This window comes from Corylus avellana, chromosome ca1 (assembly GCF_901000735.1).
Source record: "Corylus avellana chromosome ca1, CavTom2PMs-1.0".
Taxonomy (NCBI): domain Eukaryota; kingdom Viridiplantae; phylum Streptophyta; class Magnoliopsida; order Fagales; family Betulaceae; genus Corylus; species Corylus avellana.
Window position 1 is genome coordinate 27,142,303 of NC_081541.1, and position 26,338 is coordinate 27,168,640.

Consider the following 26,338-nt stretch of genomic DNA (forward strand, 5'->3'; position numbering starts at 1 on the left):
TAACGGGTTGAGATTAGGTGTTTGTTTCTGGGCTGTTTTGATGGCTGGTTGGTGTTCTGTTCTTGGGTGTCAATTTTCTGGGTTGATTCGTGGCTGTAGCTAAGTTTAATTTTGGTTTTTTTTTTTTTTTTTTTTTTTTTTTCTCTTGTTGTTTCGGTTTGGGGTGTTCTTGGAGTTGGATTTTTTTGGTGTAAATTCTGGGTGGTGTTGAGCTTTTGGAGTAAATTTTCAGTGGGTATTCTGTTTATGGCCGGATGGTTAAGGGTATTGGTTTTGTGATGATATTGTGAGAAGATGGTTATCCTCTCACAGCTATTCTTAGACACAATATGCAATATGATATTATTAAATCGAAAATCTTACACAAACCAAATTGGGTCTTAAGACACTATCCTTAATAAAATCAAAGAAAAAAATGGCCACAAGGGGTAGTTTCACCAACTAAAATGCCCTTTGTATTTTTTTTTTTTTTTTGGGTAAATCAATCATACATTTTCTACTCCTACACACGTCAAGGACCCACTCTAGTGATTAAAAACTGGCATAAGGGAAAGAATTTTCAAGGCCACATCATATATATATATATAAAAAAAAAAAAAAAAAAAAGAAGAAGCTTTCTTAGGCCAAATACAAACTTGGTGAAAAGCTATGTTGTTGGCTCTTGTATTCTAAGCCCAAGGTCCCCCATTCATGACCTTGACACACTTTCACAACTATCATGCCTTATTTTTCGAAGTAGCTACAAAGGGGAAATGCATCGAATAAACGACACAAAAGAAGGGCGGGGTAACCAAACAACAACCTCAATACAATCCAAATAATGCATTAAAAAAAAACATAAATACTATCGAGAATGGGCCATAAGAATGACCCACCAATGAGTTGTTTTAATATTAGAAACAACCCATAACAACTTTGTATTTGTTCGTTTTAATATTAAAAACAATTGATGGGTGACTTGGGTTTTGCTGAACTTGAGAGCATATTATCTTAGTTGCTTTTGGTTTTGTCCATTTCATGAGGCCCTAAAAATTGTCCATTCTTTGTTGACTACACGTCTTTGATTTATACAATTCTTATATATTTTCCATTTGATAATTGTGCTACTTTTTAATTTTTTCTTCTTCTTTTAGATTGGAAAGGACTTATTTGTAGTTCTTGAATAAAAAGGCTCAAAGGCAAATGTAATTAGATATCAAAAAATAAAAAATAAATAACCCTAAGTATCTTTCTTCACTAGTTTCTTATTGGAGAGTGATGTCTCGAATTAGTCAATATATTCCAATCCACATTTCATTCAATCCAATTCCAATTCCATACATCCATTTAATCAGTAAATCATTGCAATTCTTATCCAAATTACATCATCCAAATTAGAAATTTCATTTCATAAACCCAACATTAAACATTAAGAACCCACAATAAAATGAAAAAAGAAGAAGGATAAATCGACCGTTTTGAGGGACAGGACCTCCAATTGATCACTTTGGGGGATCATCCTCCAAATGTTGCTTGAAGCAATTGGTGTCTTTCAGTATTGATTTTCCATAGGGCATCTACAATCTTAAATAGAGAATAAGTGCATTTAATTAGAAAATAGAAATAAATGCATAGTTTACAACATAAAATGAAATTAAGGAAATAACACCATAATGGAAATAAAATCAAGAAATAAATAAAATTGTAATCCTGGAATAATTAGGAAATAGTGATTTTCCTAACATGATGGCTATATGGCTACATCATGGCCACCCAACTAGGACAGAGGTGGCCGCACGACCACTCTAATCTTTTTTTCTTTTTTCTTTTTGAATAATAAGTTAACTCATACATTTGCAAAAGTTATGTACACGTTTTGTTAAAATATCTATATAATAAGGGAAGAATACAAATTCATAACCGGTATTTTGTGTTTTGAGAAGTATGTTGAATGGTTTGCTATTCTAATGCCCCACATAATTAACACTCATGGTAACCTATTATTCAACCTGTTTGCACGTTTTAAGTCACAATAAATAAAACACTTTTCATATAAATTTAAAAGAGTTCTCTTTATTATTATTTAGTAATTTTAGAAACATGTGACATTCGAAGTTGGATTCAAATGATCATCAACAAATGATTGAAATTTTCAAAGAACGTTCGATCTGTCCAGACAATTTTTTTTTTTTTTTTTTTAAATGACACTTTTAATAACTCTTAAAAGTCTTAACTTAGAGACCAAGGAGTTTTTGTTATTTATTGCAATAAATAAGGAGAACTGGAGAAGTAAAAGTAGTGGCGGATATAGGAATTCATATTAGGAAGGGCGGGAGAAGGAGGAATTCATATCAGGAGGGGCGGAAGAAGGAGAAGTATGGCTAGGGTTAAGAAAACTAAAAAAATTACTAAGGTAATTTTTTTTAGTTTTCTTAACCCCTTAGAAATTTTTTAAAAAAAATTTGGGGTTTAATTACCACTAAGTAAAACTCTTGTAAGTTAGTCTTTGTATGCCTCTATTTATAGGCTTCGTAAGATGTTTTTTTGATACAAGTGAAATATGAAGAATAATTCCTCCGCTCTCCTCTAATCTAATTATTTATTGTTTGTCTTTTAGTAATAAAAGAGTGGAAAAGATAGAGAGAAATAAAAAGAGTAGTGACTAGCTCATAAACTAGTTTTTTATCTTTCAATTTTAAAGTTTTGGGTTTCTGAAGTGGGAGCCACAAGCCCACATCCACATATATATTAAATGCATCATTTAGTTTGGCTTTGAAGAAAGTTATTCGTTGGTAATTGGTTAGTTTTAGAAGAAAGTCCAGAACCACCTATTAATTAAATGCATCGTTTCAGTAGTTTCACATATATAAATTAAATGCATCATTTTGGGCAAAATAACTAAAACACTTGAAGTCGTCTTCTTCCCTCTTCTATTATCCTAAAACTTTAAACGGTAACACTGAAATAAACTAAAATAGAGAGAGACTGTGATGGTGTGAAAACAACTAAAATACACAAACTTCAGTTCTTCAGTAATGATATGACAAAGCATAAAGTTTGTAATAAAGTGAACCCCAGCAAGATGACCGCAGTTGTGGTAGAAGCAATTCTCCAAGGAGTGCTACAATAATCACATTTAAAGGTAGTCTTCCAACTCTGCTGAGGATCCTTATAGAAAGTGTTGGTATAGTTTCTGGTATGGTGGACCAAGGGCAATTCAGACTGTTCCTTCTTCTTCACGCTTCCCTTCAAACCTATAAAACAAGAGCACGCATTAAGAGGATGCGCCGAGTGGTGGCTGGTGGTTCATCCTCTGATGCTTAAGTCAATGTCTATGTAAACTCAGTAGAGCTTAGTATGGTATTCAGTGTGTGTTGTGTACCTATGAAGTGAGGTCTTTTATAGTTGGTCATACTGGTGCAACTATGATTGTAACATCTTGGTCTCATATTAGGAAGATGAGAAGAAGCCCACATGAGTAGGTGGTTTATAAAGATAGTCATGGGTGCTAAGTCCCACATTGCCTAGTTACTAGGTGCAATTGAGCTTTATAATGAATTCTAGGGAAGCTCCAAATTGACTAGTCCTTTTGGGATAATAGCACAGATATGGCTAACGCTTTTCCTTAGACAATTACTAGTGGTATCAAAGACACCTTTAGGAATTTAAGAGGGGGAGTTTATAACACCCCGGTCCCATATTGAGAAGATGAGAAGAAGCCCACATAAAGTGGGTGATTTATAAAGATAGTCATAGGTGCTAAGTCCCACATTGCCTAGTTAATAGGTGAAACTGAGCTTTATAATGAATTCTAGGGAAGCTCCAAATTGACTAGTCCTTTTGGGGTAATAGCGCAGATGTGGCTAGCACTTTTCCTTGGATAGTTACAATGATGACTGAGTGGAGGATCCGGGATTTGGGCGTAACGGTCGGGGGAATTAATATTCGTGTCCCCTGTCATTATGATTGGTATGAAACCATTGTCGTCATTAGTAGGACTTCGAGGATGGCGCATTATTGTTAAGAGTCTTTTAAGAGCGAATCATAACCGTCCTAATGATCTTGCCATGTATGAGCTGTTCATGTAGTCGGAGCATATCCTGATTGTGATGGATGCATCTGGATGTTAAGTGTAGGAGGTTCATTGTGGTAGAGCAGTTGGTCCTCGGTTTAGCATAAGTCGACCAAGAGCATATGAAACAACACCGCATCTGTTATTTTATACTGGGTTACATCCATAAAGCCCATTTGGGTGTATTGGGCTTTCTGGGGATGTTGGGTCCTTTGCCCATGGGTTCTAGTGATGGGTTTATGTGTAACAGGTACCCCCCGAATTCCTTCCGCCGAGACTTCAGGAGTTGAGAATTCAAACTTTCAGTCTTCTTATGGTTTTCCTTTCTCAAGGGTAGACCATTCGAGTGCTTTACTCTACTCGGTTCCCCGTAGCCTTTATTCTTGGTGTCTTAGCCATTTATGGAGTCTGACACCTGTGCGCCCCAGATATTCAACGATCTATTGCGATCTTTCGATTTTTCAAATCTTTTGTCTATATCCACATAAATGCTCCGTTGTTTGTCCATTTGTTCTTTCGGATGTGGTTCGCATCCGAACACAAGAATCGACGAAACAGGTGTCGATCCGTGAGTAGCGCCTTCGATTGCGTTTCTTGAAAGGAAAGACGGCTTGAGTCTCTTCGGTTCATGCGTGATTGCAGACTCATGATGTCTTCGTATTAAATGCCCTGCACCTTACCCGAGGTTTCCCATTCTATAAAGACTTCGCCGTCGACTTCCATTATTTAAGCCTTCCAAATCTACACTTGTTCTATCGGAGCTTAGTGCATTTTGATTTTTCCTGTGATCATGTCTTCTAAAAGATTTCCAACAAATGCTAGCGAGACTGCTGATGAGAAGTCCCCAAAGATTCCTCTGATTCGCCGTTTGGGCGGTTCTTTTGCCAGAGTGCGTCTGGTTGGCGAGGCGTCTTCTTCATCCTTGCATTTGGACTTTCCATGTCGGCAAAGATCCTATTTTTGGGCAGAGGACGAGATGGTGCTTTACCACAATTATGGCATTCCTTCATCAGTTTTTCTACATTTTCCTGACAGCCCCACTGGGATGGTTGGCCATCCTGGTGACATATGCATTCATGAGCGTATGTTTATGGCAGGGGTTCGCCTGCCCTTTTCTCCCATTGTGAGGGAGATGTTATTTTTCTTGGGGATAGCTCATGTGCAACTGATGCCAAACGGTTGGCGTTATTTTCTAGCCACGCTCCTATTGTGGCCTTCTGTATTTCCTGGGACAACCCTGTCGATCCCGAAATTTCTAAACATATATGGGCCCCACTTTTACCTTACTTCCGAGACAGTAACTTTCATGGTTCGCGAGAAGAATCAATTTATCGAGCTTGGGGGTACATGCTCCAATAATAATCACTAGGCGGGGCAATTTTTTTATATATCTGGAGCTTGGGAGATGTCGACGTTCAAGGCTTTGCCCTTGCAGCATTCTATTCCCCCAGAGAGTTGTAAGTGCTCTTGATTTTTCTTCTCACTGTCTTATTTTTGCAAGGGTTGTCTCCCATTCTCTTTTTTTTTTTATCAAGGGTTTTCTCCTTGTCTTATTTTTGCAAGGGTTGTCTCACATTCTCCTTTTTTTTTTTTTCTTTTTTTTTTAATTTTTTTATGATGGGTTTTCTCCCTGTCTTATTTTTTTATTGAGGGTTTTCTTTTATTGTTGAGGGTTTTCTCCCTCTCTTGTTTTTTTATTGAGGGTTAACTCCCTTCCTTTCCGAGATTGTATTGAGATTTTTCTGAGGATTGACTCCCTTCCTTTCCGAGATTGCTTTGAGATTTTTCCAAGGGTTGACTCCCTTCTTTTCTTGTAAGACAGGGAAATCGTCAGCAGGCCCAATGGTCGTTTTGGCCATGGGTCCTTCGATGCTCAAGTTTTATCCATGGGTAAATATTTTATTTGGAGAAAATCAAAATTATACAAATAATCGTTACATAAACAAATCATGGAAATGTAGAAATTACCGATAATATCTTTTTAGATGCTCGGTATTCCATGGTCTCGGCAATAGCTTCCCTTCCACGTCTTGTAGGTAGTAGGCTCCTTGTCGATGGTTTCAGATAACTTTGTATGGCCCTTGTCAATGGTTTCGGATAACTTTGTATGGCCCTTCCCAAGTTGGTGTAAGCTTGCCTTTCGATGGATCCCTGGTGGTTATGGTAACCTTTCGAAGGACCCAATCCCTTATCTTGAATTGTCTCGGCTTGACCTTCTTATTGAAGTATTGGGCTGTTCATTGCTGGTACGCGGTCATCATTGCCTGAGCCTCATCCCTCTTTTCTTGGAGAAGGTCCAAGCTCAGTTTTATGCCTTCTTCATTTATTTCGGGATTGAAATGTTTAATTCGGAAACTGATCGAGCCGACTTCTACCGGGATGACTATCTCGGACCCGAATGCCAAAGAAAAAGGGGTTTCTCCTGTCGGTGTTCGGATTGTGGTCCTATATGACCATAGTACCTCTAGGAGGAATTCCACCCAAGCTCATTTCTTGTCCTCTAGCTTTTTCTTCAATGTCTTCATGAGGGTTTTGTTTGTGGCCTCCACCTGTCCATTTGCTTGAGGGTGTCCCAGAGATGGGAAGTAGATTTTGATATGAAGCTTGGCGCACCAACCTCGGAACGGCTCGCAATCAAATTGCTTTATGTTGTTGGATACAAAGGCGTGGGGGATGCTATATCGACAGACAATAGCCTTCCAAAGGAAATTCTGTATGTTCTCGGTGGTGATGGTGGCCAATGCTTCAGCTTCCGTCCATTTTGTAAAGTAGTCAATAGCTACCACAACGAACCGGCATCTTCCCTTTCCTGCTAGGAGTAGTCTTACTAAATCGACCCCCCATTGTGCGAATGGCCACGGTGCCGATATTGGGCTCAGTTCTTCAGGTGGGTTGGTCATCACTTTGTCGAATTGCTGGCATTTGTCATAGTGTTTGACCATTTCATGGGAGTCTCTGCTCATCCCTGGCCAGTAATACCCTGTTCTGACAGCTTTGTGGGCTAACATCCTTCCTCCCGAGTGGCTTTTGCATACACCTTCACGAATTTCTATGAGTATATAGTTGGCCTCTTCCTTCGACACACATTTGAGTAGAGGAAGTGTATATCCTCTTCTATATAAAACTCCGTCGATTGGCGTATAGCAGGCAGCTTGGATACGGATCTTTTATGCTAACTTGTTGTTGGATGGTAGTTTGCCATCCTTCAAGAATTGCAATATGTCGTGACCCCATTATGGGCATCTCTGCTCTTCCTCAATGCAAGCCACTTGACCTGCTTGGACAATTGAATACTCGGCCAACTTCTAGATCGGGCGGTCAATTGGTTTAATTTCTTGCTCGGTGGCAGAGCCAATGTGTGCCAAGGCATTAGCCTGTGATTCTTCTCTAGGCACCTTCGTGATGGCTATCCTGTCAAAGAATGTCATAGTTTCCTTTACCTTTGCCAAATATTTCTTCATTTTATCTCCCCGGACCTCGTAATCCCCCTTGACATGTTCGATTACTACCTGAGAGTCACTTCTAACTTCTAGATTTTTTATTCCCAATTCTCGGGCCATGTTCATCTTGGCAATTATGGCTTCATACTCGGCTTCATTGTTAGTGGTGGTGAACTCCAGTTGTATGGCTGCTTTACATTCTTCTACGTCTGGTCCCTAGAGGACGACTCCAGCTTCGTGAGTGGATGACCCATCTACGGATGCCACCCATGTTTCTTCTGGGAGTGCTTCCTCTTTTTCGGGGAAGTTTCAGAACTCGACTAAGAAGTCGGCTAGAGCTTGCCCCTTCAAAGATGTTCTTGGGAGGAATTCGATGTCGAACTCCCTGAGTTCTATAGCCCAGTTTACCAATCATTCTAATAGATCTGGCTTCTCTAGGATCTTCCGTAATGGGTATTCGGTCAAAACTTTGATGACGTGTGCCTAGAGGTAAGGTCTTGATCTTCAGGCCGACGTGACCAAGGCAAAGGCTAGTTTTTCAATCCGAGAATACCGTTCTTCTGCTCCGTGCAGAGCCTTGCTGGTGAAGTAAATGGGTCTTTGTACTCTTTGCTCCTCCCAGATCAGAGCTGAGCTTATGGTTGATGGTGACACAACTAAATCTAGATATAGGGCTTCCTCTTTCACCGGTTGGCTTAATAGAGGAGGGCTAGCTAAATACTCTTTTAATTCTTGGAAGGCTTTGTCACACTCTGGGCTCTAAGAGAAAACTTTCTTCAATATCTTAAAGAATGGAAGACTCTTATTTGTTGATTTGGAGATGAATCAATTTAGCGTTACTATTCTACCTGTCAGTTGTTGAAGCTGTTTCATGCTCTAAGGGGCCTACATTTCTAGGATCGCCTTGATTTTTTCGGGATTTGCCTCGATTCCTCATTGGGAAACAATGAACCCAATGAATTTTCCTAAAGATACTCCAAATGAGCACTTGGACGGATTGAGCTTCATTCTATAGCGCCTTAACATGTTGAAGGTTTCTGTCAGATTTGTGATGTGGCTAGTTGTTCGTATGCTTTTTACGACCATATCATCTACGTACACCTCTATATTTCATCCGATCTGTTCTTGGAACATTTTATTGACCAGCCTTTGGTATGTGGCCCCTGCATTCTTCAACCCGAAGGGCATTACCCGATAATAATACAAATCTGTGTCTGTCATGAAGGCAGTCTTCTTTTGGTCAGACTCATGCATGGATATCTGGTTGTATCTCGAGAAGGCATCCATAAAGCTCAAGAGTTCGTGACCAGAGGTTGAATCCACAAGCAAATCTATCAGTGACAGTGGGTAGTTGTCTTTGAGGCATGCTTTATTGAGGTCGGTGAAATCGACGCACATCCTCCACTTCCTATTGGATTTCTTCACCAACACTATGTTTGCCAACCAAGTTGTGTATTGGACTTCTTTGATGAAACCAGCCTTACATAACTTCTTGATTTCCTCGGTGGCCGCTTTGCTCTTCTCGGCTGAATACCCTCTTCGCCTTTGTAGTACTGGCTTGAAACTGGGGTCGGCGTTTAGCACCATCACTGAGGGTGATATGCCTGGTATATCCTCATGGCTCCATGCGAACACATCACACTTTTCGCAAAGGAAAGACATGAGCTTTTCCTTCTCAACTGGGTCTAGCTGTGATCCGACTCTGATAACCCGATCTGGCTTGCCTACCAAGAATTCTTCCAGATTCTCGACTAGTTTACCGCCCTTTAATTGCTATTTGTTTTCTTTATGGCTATCTCTTTGGGCCGAGATCTTGGGATATTCTTTCATAGAGATGTTGTAGCATTGTCAGGCTGCTCGTTGATCGCCCCTTATTTCCCCGACTCCGTGGTCCATTGAGAACTTCATTTTGAGGTATGGAGTTAAGGTGGTGGCCCTCAATTTGTTAAGTGCCGTCCTTCCAATGATGGCATTGTAGGCTGATGGTCGATCGACCAACAGGAAATGCACCATCACTGTCGCCTGCCTTGGATACTATCTGGCTGTCACTGGCAACTCAATCAATCCGATCGGTTGTACCTGCTCCCCTGTGAGTCCCATCAAGGGGTAGCTAGTCAGGACGACCTTTTGCTGCCCCAGGTTTAGCTTTTTCAACCCAGACCAATATAAAATATCTGCCGAGCTTCCATTGTCCACCAAGATGCAATGGACATTGTGGTTAGCCATTGTCAATGTGACAACCAGGGCATTCGTGTGAGGGTACGCTATGCCGATATAATCTTCGTCGGAGAAACCAATGACCATCGAGTTTCTCCAGGTCTGCTTTGCTGGCATCCCTATAGCATAAACTTCGTGGGAGCTTCCCGCCTGTCGAGCGTATGCTTTTTGGGCCTTTCCTGATTCACCTCCCCTAGCAAATCCGCCTATTATGGTGCGGACCTCCGGGATATTTGTTTGGTTCTGTGGCTTCTTACACATGCGAGTACGCTCCCTTCTGCATTCTTCACGCCTTCCTCTACCTTCTTGAGGATACCTTCCTTGATTCTTGCGACCTGGGCTTCTACTTCGATAATGTTCCCTCGACTGAGGATTTCTTTGGTCGTGGTACCGCACCTCCCGAATGTTGTTATCTCTGGGGCGCGACCGCTTTCCACTGGTCCCCCAAGAATCGTACTAGTTTACCATTTTTGATAAACTTCTCTATGAGATGTCTTAAAGCTATGTAGCCCTCTGTGTAATGGCCATTAGTTTCGTGGAACTCACAATAACGGTTAGAATTCTGACTTGGTGGGGCTCCTTGAATTTTTGGGGGCTTTCGATACTCCGGGTCCTTCTTGATCTCCATTAAGACTTCGGAGATGTTGGCACTGAGAAGAGTGAAACCATAATTGCCGAACTTCTTTTTGATGGATTTCAGACCATCCTATCTCTGATGATCCTTCCTTTTCTCCTCGGACCTCTTCGGCAATTTTCGAGCAGACTTCATTGCTTTTAAGGTCTTTTCTTCGTTGATAAACTCCTCCACTTTGTCTAGTAGCTCTTGGAGGTTGTTCGGTTGTCTACGTGCGATCTTCCTTGCCACCGGCTCCTCGGGAGATATGCCATTATAAATGGTAGAAAATAAGACACCATTGGTTGGGTCTTCTACCTTTAGCTTCTCGGCATTAAATCGGATCATGAATTCCTTCAGGCTTTCTCCTTGTTGTTGATGAAGTGTCAGAAGATACCTGGAAGGCTTCTTCCTTTCCAAGGATCCCAAGAAGTGGGTTTGGAAGGTTCGGGCAAGATCTTCGAAGGTGCCTATTGAGTTAGGTACCAAGCTTCGGAACCATTCTCGGGCGTTACTCGAGAGTGTGGTGGGGAAAGCCTGGCATACAATTTCATCAGGCGTGGTATGTAGCGCTATATGCATCCGGTAATTTTCTAGATACTCGGTCGGATCCCCGACCCCGTTGTAGCTCAGGATCTGAGGCGCTTTGAATTTGTTGGGGAGTGGATGATCAATCACCTGCTTGGTAAAGGGCATCTCCGTCCCGGCGAAAAGTTTGCTTACTACTGTAGCTTTATACTTCTCATTTTTCTCCATGGCCCCGAGTTTTGTCTTTAATTCCGCTAAGGCTTTGTCTACTTCGCTTCGCGGGGTGTTCTCCCAAACATCGCTTTCCATGTGACCATTTTCACCTCGGTCACTATTATGCGGGTGGGCACAACTCTCACCCTTGCGGCTGTGGCCATCAGAATGGTGGTCATGGTTGTCAGAAGGATGACCGTGATTTTCTTGTTCCTCCGAATGCCTATTCTGATTGATTTCGGGTTGGGACGGAGAGGGGAATCGGAGATGCAGTTTTTCATTTTGCTAGATTAGGAGTTCCATTTGTGCTTCGAAAGAAGCAATACCCTCCTCGTCTCTTGCATTCTGGGGTGCTGTTGGTGGTCGTTGATTGGCCTGTGCCGCTATCTTTTCACGGTGGACTTGACTTCTGAACCTTGTGTTCACCATTATCTTGAATTTTTAATTTCACAAGAACGAATTGTCATTCCCACAGATGGCGCCAAACTGTTGGTATAGTTTCCGGTATGGTGGACCCAAGGGTAATTTAGACTATTCCTTCTTCGCACTTCCCTTCAAACCTACAAAACGAGAGCACGCGTTAAGAGGATACGCTCGGTGGTGGCCGGTGGTTCCTCCTCCGATGCTTAAGTCAATGTCTGTGTAAACTCAGTATAGAGCTTGGTATGGTATTTAGTGTGTGTTGTGTACCTATGAAGTGAGGACTTTTATAGTTGGTCATGCTGGTGCAGCTATGATGACCGAGCGAAGGATTCGGGATTTAGGCGTAACGGTCGGGGGAATTAATATTCATGTCCCCTGTCATTATGATTGGTATGAAACCATTTTCGTCATTAGTAGGATTCTGAGGATGGCGCATTACTGTCAAGAGTCTTTTAAGAGCGAATCATAACCGTCCTGATGATCTTGCCATGTGTGAGCCGTTCATATAGTCGGAACATATCCTTATTGTGATGGATGCATCTGGACATTAAGTGTAGGAGGTTCATTGTGGTAGAGCAACTGGTCCTCGGTTTAGCATAGGTCGACTGAGAGTGTATAAAACGACATCACATCTGTTGTTTTATACTGGGTCATATCCATAAAGCCCATTTGGGTGTATTGGGCTTTCTGGGGATGTTGGGTCCTTGGCCCATGGATTCTAGTGATGGGTTTATGTGTAACAGAAAGCATTCAAATCTTGACAAAGACGAAGATAGTTGGAGTTAACATTTGAATATAAAAGATCTACGCAGAGACTATTGACCAAAGTTGCCACTGCATTGCTGTCACCTAGCCGATTATGCAGGATCCTCTTCCGAACAAGTAAATCCACATCTTTGGTAGTGTCAATAAGGAAATCCAATACGTGAAAGTAATCGGTAATGTAAGCATCATCTGGATAGTGACATTGCTCAAAGGCCAAGATGTTTCGGACAATAGACTCTGTGGGTTTTACTAAGGTTAAACATGGGATTTCCAGCACCCCCTTTGTGAATTTTAAGTCCAGTAGGCATTTGCTTGAGCTCACCTTAAACTTCACTCCTGCCTCGTACAACTGGCTTACACTATACAAATGTGTAAGTTGGTTGTCTTCAATTCTTTCTGGTAGTTGATGTGGTTGAGGTAGAGAAAATGTTCTTAACAAATCAAGTGCTTTATTTTCAAATAGGGAGTGAAAGACATTTCTTAAACGTTGAAACGTTTGAAAACTTTAAAGCTAAGCTGGGTGAAGCAAGGGAGTTTTAGGAAATGTTGAAATGCTAGGTTGTATAATTTATCAATAACAAAGACAAGAAGTTGATTTTCAAGCAAACACATGATGTCTTTAACTAAAGTAGCAACCAACACTCGGCTGGATACTAGGTCGGTGTCATTACCCCTCCATGTTGCATTCTCCAATATCATGAAAAACTCAATAATGAAGGTCACATTGACCAGGATCATTTTCACAATATCATTGCTGCTAAATTGGATGGTCTTTGCATAACAGCAACGAACATCTCCCTTCCAAATCCTTATAGTGCTTACTAAATCCTCTACGTTTAACGTATCCTTAGGCTTGTGCACAAATCTCTTGAAATGTTTCACTTTGAGATTCTCATTGGTTTCCAATCTTTTATCGCCATGGAGTAAAGGCCCTATTGATATAACCTGAGGAGTGTAAGCTTTTTCATTTTGTTTGCAAAGGGAAGGTCATGTGGAGCCCCGTAAATACAACATTCACTTGATATGGGAGGCTACGAGCTTTCTAACATTTTTGTGATGTCATTTGCCAACGCTCTGTCTTGATCTTCATTTCCGATTGCTTCTCTATTTTGACTTTCATTTCCGCTTGGAGCGTTTGCTTCCCTTTGAATTTCAGCATTTTCTTTCACATTTATTATGAAAGCATTTGCTTCAACATCTGGTTTGTTTGTACTAATTGTTGGCATTGTTAAACGAAGCTTATTCATAAAAAGAAGGAAAGCATTTGCGTCATCTTGATGAATTCCTGCACTTGATGATTCTTCCATTTCCTGATGACAAAGATACGACCGGGTCACTAGTATTAAAAACGTTGGAGAATAGTTCCCGCGATGCTGAAAATCTTGTGTTGACTTACTTTTTTTTTATTTTTTATTTTTAAATGCTTGATATCCACAAAATATTTAAAACTAAATTAAGAATGAGAATTGATGTGATTGCTAAAATGCCAACTGATGCTGATAGATAAAAACAAAAAAAAATGAATTACAAATTCATGCGCTTAGAAAGCGAAGAAGACAAGTGAAAAGGAGCCAAGCGCAAGCGACTAATTATAAGGAGAAAAACAAGTACAAATGTTTCATCGTCTTCCACATTATATAGGTAATAATTTTTATTTTTATATAACTTGAGTATCCGAAACTTAGGAACTAGGATTATCTCTTTGGTTTATTTGAACAGGAGGATATATAGTTAGTTATATTTGAGAGGTTATTTTTGTCTCCATAAAAAGTAAAATGACAAAAATACCCTTTAAATATAACTTTGAATATTTTTCCAATTTAAATGAACTAGAGGGAATCAAGATCCTTCATTTAGACACTTCCCAACACAAAAGCAACATCCAAAAAAATTAAGCATATAAGTACAACACATTGACTCTTTCATGATTGAAAGAGTCAATGTGTTGGGAAGGGCCATGGGGGTGGCCCCCAACTGCTGTTTGGGGTGGCTTAATCCACCTTCAGCCACCCCCAAGGCTTAATCATATTCATCCACCCAAAGAAAATCAACCAAAAAGCCATAAGAAAGAAGACCCAAAATCAAATAGCCACATGCTCAAGATTAATCTAGAAAATCAACAAAGAACAAGACTCAAAATCAAACTCGCAAAACTCATACCCATTCGGCCATGAACACCCATAATTTACACCTAGAATCCACTCAAAACTCAAGCAATCTGATCATGGCAAAACCTTTCATCCAGCAATTAAAACATCAATTCAACCCAAGCATCATCTCCACCAAGAATCACAACCCAAGATACTTCTCAATCGCTTTCGGCTAGCACTAATTGAAACCCCAAATTAGCCAACCCATAAGCTATAATCGGAATACCAGTGGGGGGAGGAGGGAAGGGAGGAGGGAGTGGATGAGAGGGCTTTCAGACGAGTGGGGGGAGAAGGAGAGGGAGTTGAGCTTGGAGTGGATGGTTTGCCAGCGTTTGGTGAAGGATTTGGCAATGAGGGAGGAGAGAAGGAGGAGGACGGAGATGAGGTTGGTGATGAAGGAGAGAAGGGTTTGTTTGTGGTGAATAATATTATATTATATTATATTTTTTATTTATTTTTAAAACAGTAAATAATATTTTATTATTTTTTTAATAGTGAGACACGTGGCAGCATGATAGCCCTATAATTTTTTCTACGGCCATCTGGGCCATTAATTGGAGACCTCTCAAGTCTTGTTCCTTTTCCTCTTATGGGAGGGTCCTAAGAATATATATATATATATATATATATATATATATATATATATATATATATATATATATATATTATTCAAAAGAGAAATGTTGACTACAAATGGAGTCTTTTCCACTTCTAATTATTAAAGAGGAAAGAATGAAGGAGAGGATGAGAATACTTCCGATCACACAGTGAGTCCCTGCATGTAAGAAAACACGCTAAAAGAACAAAGGATCACATCCTTCTATAGTTTTTAGAAGAAAAAAAAAAAACAAATACTAAGGCCTTGTTTGGATGGGCCGAATTTGTTTTTGTTTTGGGTTTTTTTGTTAAAACTCATGTGAGTTTTTTGGTTGGCCTGTTTATTCCGAAACCCAAAGAAAACATTTGGATTCAGAGTGAAGCCCCAAAAAATCCATCCTGGCCCAAATTGCGTGTCTTGGTCTCCAAAACTCAACGACCAAAATAATTGCCATTGACCCCAACGGATAGCCCGCACGTTGGCCGAGACCCATGCAAAGTAATGGTCCAACCGCTACCAACTTAGGTGGCAACTTAATGCACCCACCTGTCTTGCGTAGATTGTTTTGCTGTTAGTACATAGGAAGTCGTAAACGTGGATTGGATATCATATGTGGGTTTGATTCAGTGTGTCGAACAGGTGCACCTAACCATCACACATAGAGATCAGATCTTTGTTGGACAAATCATGACCTTCTGTTTACATTACTCTTACCATGACGCTGACACGTGGCCGTTACACATTATATAGGGAACCACTGAGCCTCCACGCAATTGGGTCATATGCTGCTAGAAGGTGGTACAAGTCAAATATGGCATGCCTGTCAAGATTTCCAAACGGCTACTTTCCCACATGCATTTACTATGCCCTTTATGCAATGGTAAAGTGACCTTGTGAAATGCAAGGGCCATTTCCCCATAACAACCGTGCCTAAGGACCGTTTGATTTGCATCCACTCATCCAGACCGTGGGATTAAGATGGGGATGGGTTTTGGTTTTAATCACGTGCAACATACCCCTACTGTGCACTTTAAGTTGTGCCAATTCAATTGCTGCCACCTCATCTGTGAATATGATTGTCAATGATCTCAATGTCTGGGATTGATCCAGACAAATGGGTGTTCTGGGAGTGTGCTACACGTTAGCAAATTCTCGGATTAGTGAGTTTTCAAAATCAAATCGATTCCCCATGCCTTGGCCAGTTTTTCAAAGTACTCTTCAACCGCCCAAGATTTTTTTCAGAACAAATAACCCTTTTTGTGTAGGCAAATCTGACCGTTTGATGAGCTTTGGGTGGCGTCATGTACTGATCTCGACCGTTGATTTGTGGTTTACGTGATTAAGTGGAAATCCAGTGGTATACCAGTCCACCATAAGCCCAACTTCTCCTTCGCATCAGGTTTCCTGATTAACGGCCCTAATCAAATCTAATAACATGTGTCTTCCATGCTTAAACACCTTCACTATGCGTGAGAAATTTCAAACGACAATTTTGCTTTGCTCATCTTCTCCATCTTCTCTAGTAGGCCGTATTCGTTAGCGCTCTTCAACCCCAAGCCCCGCGCATCTGCACAACTCATCAGTACCCATTCCGGTCTTCAACCTTAGTACATTTATGAGTTGATAGATGAACAGTTCTCACCGTGTATATAACCTACATTCGAAATAAATCTTCCTCAGATGTAGACCCAAGCCCAACGTCAAAGCTGTTGGTCTGAAGATTCGCATAGCGGTTCTTCCATCCCCTTCATTCAACCATCTCCTCGCAAGCACCCACATCATTGTCCTTGTTCTGCATCTACGAAGACTAGCACCCCTCCAAGGACACGCTCTTGGAAGGTTTGTCTATATCCCCATGGTATTTGTCTTAAGTGGAAATGCATGTGTTTGTAATTCTCACTTATATCTATTTGACCATTTTGTGTAGGCTTATTGGACAAGGAGCAGCAAATGATCCCGCGACCCAGATTCACTCGTATTCTGCAAGAGGCGTAAATCAGTATGTTTTCCTTTTTGGATGTGTGACCATTATGTGTACGCTCTTGTTTCATTTTTGGATTTGTTTGCTCCCTTACTAGTGTATGGTAATTGAGTTGGATAAACATACATATACATAGATGGAACCCGTTGAAGGTGATGACGCATCCATTTGGTCTCCTGAGTTTGAACACATTTTTGTTCAAATTTTGGTTGAGTTTGTTAACAATGGGCGAATAGTGAATGAGTTAGTGAACGTAAACATGCGGTCCCCTATTGCTTCCAAACTGTCCGAAATGACTGGTTGGACCTACACTGCCACCTAGTGTCAGACAAAATTTTCGTGTCTTAGGATGAACCACCGTGAGTTTTCTGACCTCTTCCATCACAAAATTGGGTTCAGTTGGGACCCAGTGGCAAACACTGTCCACAGGACAAACTTAGCGGCAGCAATATCTTAGGGTAACATTCTCACAACCCATCTAGCACTTTTCCTTTTTGTCTTTGAGTCTTTAGGCAACACACAATGTGTATTTTCCTTATAATTTTTTTTTTCGTATCTGTCTTAGATCAATAGGAAGGCTGGGTGTTTCCGAAGGCAGGGTTGCCTGAACTACGAACTATTAGGACTTATTTTCAATGGGTCAACAGCCACTGAGGTGCTTCGGGATTCTTCTGCTATGACCCCACCAGATAGTGATGAAGAGGATGAGTTGAATGATGCACTGTTGCGGTTTGGGATGCATGTTAGTACTAGGGTGAATGCAAGTCTTGGTAATGGTAGAGAGATTGTTGGGGGTTCAAGGGGTGGTTTTAGTAATGGGGGCGACAATGTTGCTCCCATTAGTAAGGGTGTAGTATTTCGGGAGGGTCATGCTGGTGGCCCTAATCAAGGTGTAGTAATTGGGGGAATTGGACGTGGCAAGCGTCTTGTGGATAGCTCGGGTCCCAGCTCAGACAACACGAGGAAAGGGAAGAGAAAGAAGTCCTACTCTTCAATGGACTCCCTTAGAAGTGATGCCTAAAACGAGTTTCATGACTTGCCCTGTCTGAGGAAGGAGATTTTGCTTCAAGACTAGTAGAGAATGAGTAGTGGAGGAGAAGCTAGTGGCGGTGGTGCAAGTAGTGGTGTGTCCTTTTCTGATAGGATGAGTAGGGCCCTAGGGTTATTGGATGAGGTTGCCCCTGATTTGGATGATGAGAGGTACCTAAGGGCCTTTAACCTTTTTAAGGATGAAAGCACTCGGGATGGCTTTATAGCTATGGCTCCAGGTAGGAAGAAGGCATGGGTAGCCTCACTGTGGCAATTTCACCAAATCATTGTTAGTCTTGTTGTTAGTTTTTTTGCCTGATGTTCACTGCATTGATGTAGGTTGGAGTGTTCCAAATGCTCCTAGTTTTCTCTATTATGTCGTATGGCTAAGAGGCCTTTATGTTATGCTACTAATCTTTTTTTGTAAGGGGCGTTTAGGTTTGGCATGTAATATACCAAAACAATGAGCCACTGTCACCTTGTGGGTGCAACTTTGGCAAATTTTCTTTTCGGTTTTATGACTCCCTTATGTGTTTGAATATGTAACTTAGATTATTATGAAACGTTTATTTGCCTTTATGGTATGCTAAATTCCGTTTATGGTGTGTTTAGGGTTTAGGAATTGTGTATGTTCTTTGAACCTCCTACTTGTCTGTGCAACTGTCATTGTAGACCCCCTTTAATGTCCATGCCTATGCATATATATCTTTTAAAAAAACAGGCAGCCGTTAGAAGGGAGCAACTTCCCACTTGACCATTTCTATGTTATAACACTTGTTACCCATGTGTCCATTACTATAAACTAAATGAACAGAGTATAGCGGCTTTAAAAAAAGAAATGGTTCTAAAAATTTGTAACTGGTGAATAAATTATTTCAAAATGTTGACCCATATGATGTTTGCCATACTTTCTTAGCAGAAGGAAGTACCCTACAAGCAGCTTTGGCGCAATTAATTTTTTTTTATTTTTATTTTTATTTTTTAACTTTTCTCTAGGGCTATTTAATGAGGCAATCACCACCTACTATTGTTGAACCCATAAATATGGACAAAAAATTTTGTGGTAATTTTATAAGAATGAAGTACAGACATTTAAATCTCAAGTAATGTTCCTCCTCCAACTAGACAGTGGTAAAGATCTGGTAGACTTTTTGTGGCCTTGTTTTGACAAGACGTGTATCTTTTCTCTCAGTTATATTTGCTTATGTCTCTATTTGGTGTTTTGGTTCCCAAACTCATCTATAAAAAAAATAAAATAAAATAAAAAAAATGTATATATATATAAATTATTGCTTCTCACATTCATTTTATATCAGCTAATTTGTCGTATTTTAGCTGACTTTCATTTCAATCACTTAAAACACCTTATATCAACTAGTGTAAAATGAATATGAATAGTTGCATTACGTTTAAATCTTTATCTTTTGTTCAAGTGAGGATAATTATAATTAATTTAACAGGTTTGGTGAATTAATGGCTTAAATACCCAAATCTCCTTTATTGAAACATGATTACTTCCTAAAGGGCGGAACTAGAATATTAGCAAGGGGGGAATTAAAACAAAAAGCTTTTGGGGAGGGGGAAACATAAGTTTAAAAGGTTTATTCGATAAAAATCTATAATTTTGAAAATATTATTAAAATTTTGAAAGGTAGCCAAGCTTTAATTCCACCCATGCACTTACTATATTAAGTAATGTTATAAACCCGATTTGTTTTTTATTCTACAATTATTCCAAAATGTTGATATGGTAGATTGATAGTACTCCAAACAAATCCTTGTTGAATAAGAAAATTAAAAAAATAAAATAAAAAATCAAAGGCCAGTTGCATCACATTATAAAATAAAAATATGATATATAACATTACTGTACTATATAGATAAAGTCAAGGGAGTGACAGTTAGGAGTAGTTAATTATGAGATTATAGCAATCGATTATATTGACATGATATCATAATATCATAAATTGATAGCCAACTTTCTACTTCCAGTAATGTAAATCCAATTACAAATATGGGTTCATTATATTGAGTTATTATCTAAGTTCATAATAAAAATGTAACTATTTAGGTCTCATATATGGTGGGAAATGATGACTCATCCAATTTTTTTTTTTGGTCCCAAAAACGTCCTCCTATGTGTAATAATATGTTTGACAACATGTTTTTATATTAAACACAACATGTCCTCAGCCTGTCTTGCCACGGAAATAGATATTCAATCCAAATAACAGGAAAAAAAAGTCATATTTTTTACTTATAATGTTAAAGAAGCACAAACTATAATGTTAAAGAAGCACAGATACTCAAGTTTGGAGCAAAAACTTCATTGCTGCTTGATAATTTGATCACTAGTAACCCCTTACATGGTGAGTTGCCAACAAATGGACTTTGGCAGAGGTCTATATCCCTTCACTTTACGAGTTGCCATATAATAGTGATTATATGGCAACTCGTAAACAGAGTTTAGGCCTTTCACAAGGCACCCCAGATTTATAGCCAAAGAAAGATGAAGAAGAGAACTACCAACATTTATTAATGAATTTTGTCATAGTGTTGGCGTTATGCTGTACATACTAATATTAATAATTTATTAGGTGTATGTCATTACCATATATAGAAATTGATATATGACACTATAGGATCTTTAAAAATTATGGAGTCAATGTCCTTGTTTTCTAACAGGCATTATTGACATAATTAAGTGTTTTATTTTTCTCGTGTCAATTGGGGTGCATATTTAAAAATCTCTATGCATCGAACACACAAATAAAATGACTTTGCTGTGCGTCGTTTGATATTTCTTGTTACAATTGTTTGTATAGGATGGATCCATCCACCCTTAACTTTGTTTTCTACGGTGCTGAGCATAACGCAATGGATGACGATGATCGGTTAGTAGAGATGTTCTTGTTTATGCTTGAAATTGAGGACACTTATGATGAAGCAGCCGAAGTTGAGAGGATACCCCAGTGCACTTCAGCACTTCAAGGCCCTGCATTTGTGCAAGAAGTGTTGGTTGGTCACCCGGGTACTTGCTATGAGCTGTTCTGCATGTAGAGAGACATTTTTGTCTCGTTACTAGCTGTTTTGAGGGCAAACTACCTGGAAGATACTTGGTCACTGAGTGTGGAAGAATCACTGGCCATCTTTTGCCTAATAGTTGGTCATCGACAAGGGATGAGGGTTGCGGCGGACTGGTTTCAGCATTCCACTAAGACAATTTCACGCCATTTCAAGCGTGTGATGAGGGCATTATGCAACTTGGGAAGGACCCTTATAAGGCCTAGGCAGCTCGACGGAGTGCACCCATACATACAGGAAAATCCAAAATATTTCCCCTAGTTTGAGGTATATATATATTTTCAGTAGTTAGTGGGTATTTGAATTTATTTGGGACCTACCTAACCATTCAATTGTTTTCCAATATTTTGCATGTTAGGACTGTGTGGGGGCCATTGATGGTACCCATATTCAAGCTTGGGTTTCGGTAAAAAAATAAAACGCATTTCAAGGGCGAAAGGCAATCGTGTCCCAAAATGTAGTGTATGCCTGTGACTTCGACATGATGTTCACGTTCGTGTGTAGTGGGTGGGAGGGGACAACCAATGACTCAAGGGTCTTCTAAATGCCATAACTAGACCTAAAAATGAATTTCCTACACCACTGGAAGGTGAGTGTCTTCTCTCCACAACCATGTGTCAATATTTATAAATAAGGTTGTCTAATATCTGCTCACACAAGTGCATGTCTACTTGCAGGTCACTATTACTAAGTTGACTTTGGGTTCGTATACGCAAAAGGATACCTCCCCTTATCGCAGAGAAAGATATCATTTGCATGATTTTCGAAATGGTGGTGACCCTCGAGGGTTCAAAGAACTGTTCAATTACCGCCATTCCTCACTTTGTATGGTAATTGAACACTGCTTTGGAGTGCTGAAAAGGCGTTTTCATGTGCTAAATGGTATGCCCAAGTACAAAGTGTGTCGCCAGCCCCTTGTAGTCAATGCATGTTGCACACTGCACAACTTCATCTGCCAGGCTGATCGTAATGATATGTTCTTTGAACATGCCCCTTCTGTGAATCTTGGCAATGGTGCTGATTACCCTAACCACTATGACTTCTCTAAAGAAGTTGTTTTGATCATGGCAAACACTAGGGACTAGATTGTGCAGTTGATGTGGGATAATAATATCCACCCGCCGAATTGACATGGGGTTGGGTATTGCAATGCAACTATGATGATATTCTTGTTTTGATAGCCTACCGACAGTACTATTTATTATTTTATGCTATATGATGCGTCATGAGACAATGTCTTTTGTGTATGGCTCGACATTATAGCACATTTGCTTGTGCTTGAAAATGTGTGTGAGCGAAGTGTGTTGCGAACATGCTATGTATGGACATGTCGATTGTGGACTCTTATGTCTGTCATTTTGGTACTTGCTATGTATAATTATGTCAGGTGTAGACTCCTGTTATATGGCTACCTCGGTTTGGTACTTGGTATGTATAATTAAGTCGGTTTTTTACTCTTATTATATCTCTATGTCATTTTGGTACTTGCTATGTATAATTACGTCGGTTGTGGTCTCATATTTATATCTATGCCATTTTGATAATTTATACGTATGATTATGTCGGTTGTTGGACTTATATTTTATATGTATGTCATTTTGGTTGGCTTTATCTATGTGTGAAGGATAGTTATGGAGCTCGGGATGCAATGTACATGTGGTGTTGGACCGTTGAGACTACTCGTTTCTAGAACCAACATGAAATACATGAAGCGCTTTTACAAGTGTCCCTTATACAAGGTATGCAATGTTTTTGCTTAACCTATACAATAATACATGATTGCGTCGTTTGACTTACATTGAAGGAAAAATTATCATTGGCTTTTGAATTGAAATTTGTATCAATAATTTGTTGGTTATTTTCGCTTCTTGTTTGTGACTCTGCATTGAAATTATGCACAATTAGATGTTCACATATAGTTGTAATCTTTGAACTAGTGGGATAGGTATAACAAACATGTTAAAAAGTCGTATGTGTTGTCATTATATTTTGTGGCCCTGAACATAATAGTCACTCTTCACATTGAGACAATACTACCTGATTAGAACGAGGTATTTCAACTATTAATATGCATTTATCTTTTAATACATTAGTATTCTATCCATGATCGACTGGTGTTACTGCAGAATCATCCAGGTAGTTTCCATTAGGAAGATGAGCTACTATAAAATTTGTCACCACGCTCATCCCAGCAAGGACGAGTACATTAGGAAGATGAGTTGTTGGAAAATACATTAACGCCATCGGTCGATGTCTTAGAAGTGGGTGTACGTGGTAATAGTGGTGCATTGGGCAACTAGTGGCTCAATAATGATATGCGATGTTGTGTTGGTTTGGTCATTTGCTATTTATGTTGCCTAGGAATACTCTTACTACTAGTGCTCTTATTTGCTTGAAGCGCATCTTGGTGGCATTGCATTAATGGTAAACGGTTGTTTGTAGTTTGCTGTTAAACCTATAGGAAGGATAATTTTTGTTTATGGTAATTGATCTCTTGTTAGTAGGATAACGATAATGCATCGTTCGGTACTATGTAGCTGGGGCGAACCATTGTTTGTTTAAACCTATTGAAGATGATTGCCTATTTTTTGCATTATGCATACATCATCTATTTCCACAATGTCAGCCCATTAACAACAAAAATAAGCGAAAGGGTATTTGTTGTTAGTCCAAACGTGTAGTGAGAGGCACCAAGACCAAGAGCAGTTTTTTTTTTTAAAGATGTTAATGTAATTATATGGATTTAAGATGTTTACCTTTTTTTGACCCTGCACCAACAGGTGTAAAACACGGTGAAAGCCCAACTTGCATAAAAATAGAAGCGGAAGTGGAATCCGTTTCGGTTGAGGCTTAAAGGTGTTGTCGAAAGTTACCATTTTTTTTTGTTTGTTAATTATTAATTTAGTTGGGTCAACCCCTATTTGTGAATCCAATGGAGGTTAGATCCTCCAATGATTAATACCAATCATTGGCAATCATTTTTGATTTAAACCAAAAGTTGTTGTTCTCCAAGTACAAAACCAATTTTGATCACATTGTAAACTTATTCTTTACTTAGAATAAGCTTCCTCAGAGTTTTGAGAAAATGTGAGTGAATATGTCAAACTTAGAAATTACAATTCTTTGCTAATCCCTTTTGTATGTTGTATGGTTGCTTTATGTGAACCTATTGAGCTTCAACAATGTTTTTATTCAATATGTAAAAGTTGTCTACTAATTTGTTTTTGTTAGATTTTCACTCTAAACTTGATTTCTTTTTTTGGTGATGTGAGTTGAACATGAAGCTTCCATTTAAATTAGATGGCCACCACTAACCTTCCATTAATTATAAAACTCTGTGCACCATAGTCCTCTTATCCTTACAATCAAAGCTCATCAAGGTACTATCTAAGATATTAATATTCATTTTGAACCTCTTAGTATATACCAAGGATAGCTAGCTCAGCTCAACTAATTACTCCACCAACATACCCCAGATATTCTTTGGACTGCTCCTATATCATTCACTTGTGAAGACCTTACACTCTTTTCAGTAGTGAAATGTTTGTAAAAGAAAAAAAAAAAAAAAGCTGAGGGGAAAATGTTGTGCTAAATACTACCTAAATTAATAGATAATATTTAGTACGTTTTAACTCGTAAGTGCACAAGATCAAAACAATAGTATAGTAGGCAAATACGAGATCATTCCCACGAGGATTGATAAATTATGTTTAGAAGTAATTTCCTATTTAATTAAGATAAACTCAATTGTCACGATTGAGTTAAAATAAAGAAATAAAATAAAAGATAAACAAATCTAAAAAAGATTAGGGTTTTGATATCCACCACTAATCAGACTAATTAAGATAACAATATGGCAATGCGCCAATTATATCGGTATAATTAATGTTTGTCAACCTAAGGGCATGAGTGTCTACTCCTTAAGCTATTGATTTTTCTAAGCAACGAATTAGGCATGAGTGTCTACTCTAATTATTTTCTTTCTTAAAGGATTTAGTATGAGTGTCTACTAAGTTGTTCTTTAAGAAAGCATAAATCTGTGAAAATCGACAAACACACGAGGCCTAGGGCATGGGTGTCTACTCACGGTTCCCATGTTGATTAACCCAAGAATCTGGTGTGGATATCTTTTGTTACTCTTATTAAACCCAGGACTCGATCATCCAAATTGATTTAACTAATTAGTCCATACCACATGCATTTGTTGGCCAGACAGACACATATGAGGAATACAAGATAACAGGTATTAATCAAGTTAAAAACACCAAAATATAATTGTAGCAAAGGCGCCAATATCGCAATCATAAAAAGACATGATTAGGGCTTCAATCTAGCCCTAATAAAAATATAAACTACAAAACAAAAATAAAAGGGTGGAAGAGAAGAAAAACCCAAACTTCTCTTGATGTAGCCTTCAGTTCCTTTCCAGAGCTTGTGCCTCTTTTCTCCACACTATGCCTAGAACTTAAGAGGTTTATTTATAGGTTTTAGAAGTCCTTGTTACACAAGTAAACCTAGAAATTTCGGAGTTCTAAGTCCAAGTCCAATTAGGATAAAGAAAACCTAAGTCTAAATCGGAATAGGATTCACCCAAAATTGCGGTTCTGACTTGCGGCGTGATTTTGGCCTTGCGCCGCTCCGAATTGGGAAAATTCTATTTCACAATGATTTGTATCCCTTTGAGTTAGATTTCCAATGCCGCTTGAATCACCTCAATCAGATATCTGACCTGAAAGTTATAGTCAAAATACCGAGACATGTTCAGAATCCAATTTTTCATCCAATCCGATTTGACTTCAATGTGAGAAATTCCGAATTGATCATTTCCTCTATTTGATTAAACTTAACCATGATTGGCTAAGCTCAACCATATCTTCTAGGTCTTCCCAATTTACCCTTTATGCTTGTAATTCTTCCAAAAACGCTTTCTTTTCTTCCAAAAGCCTAAAAAACAAAGAAAATACAAAAATGAAGTAAAATGACCTAATTAACCAAAACCAAAGGATTAAAACATGCAAGTTAAGGGCTGAAAATATGAATATTTTAGCACTTATCAGAAAACGAGGCGGGTGATCAAACGGGATATAAGACTGCAATTAAGATGGACTTTAAGAAAATTGAAAAGGAGAAGTTTGAAAGAAAAAAAGCAGTTATAGCAGGGTGGATAATTAGTAGGAGCTATGAGTGACATAAAAGTGATCTATTTAGTGCATTTACAGTGCTCATACAGTCATACACTTGGTGTT

General features: G+C 39.1%; 1 protein-coding gene across 1 annotated transcript; it reads right to left on the bottom strand.

Moving 5' to 3' along the window:
• Positions 1-3,000: 3,000 nt before the first annotated feature.
• On the bottom strand, positions 3,001-13,557 carry LOC132168455 (uncharacterized). The gene is made up of 5 exons (XM_059579445.1): positions 13,318-13,557; positions 12,922-13,228; positions 12,227-12,697; positions 7,969-7,987; positions 3,001-3,133 (listed from the first exon to the last, which is right to left on the bottom strand). The coding sequence occupies exons 1-5, from the start codon at positions 13,555-13,557 to the stop codon at positions 3,001-3,003; spliced, it is 1,170 nt and encodes a 389-aa protein (XP_059435428.1).
• Positions 13,558-26,338: the final 12,781 nt, after the last annotated feature.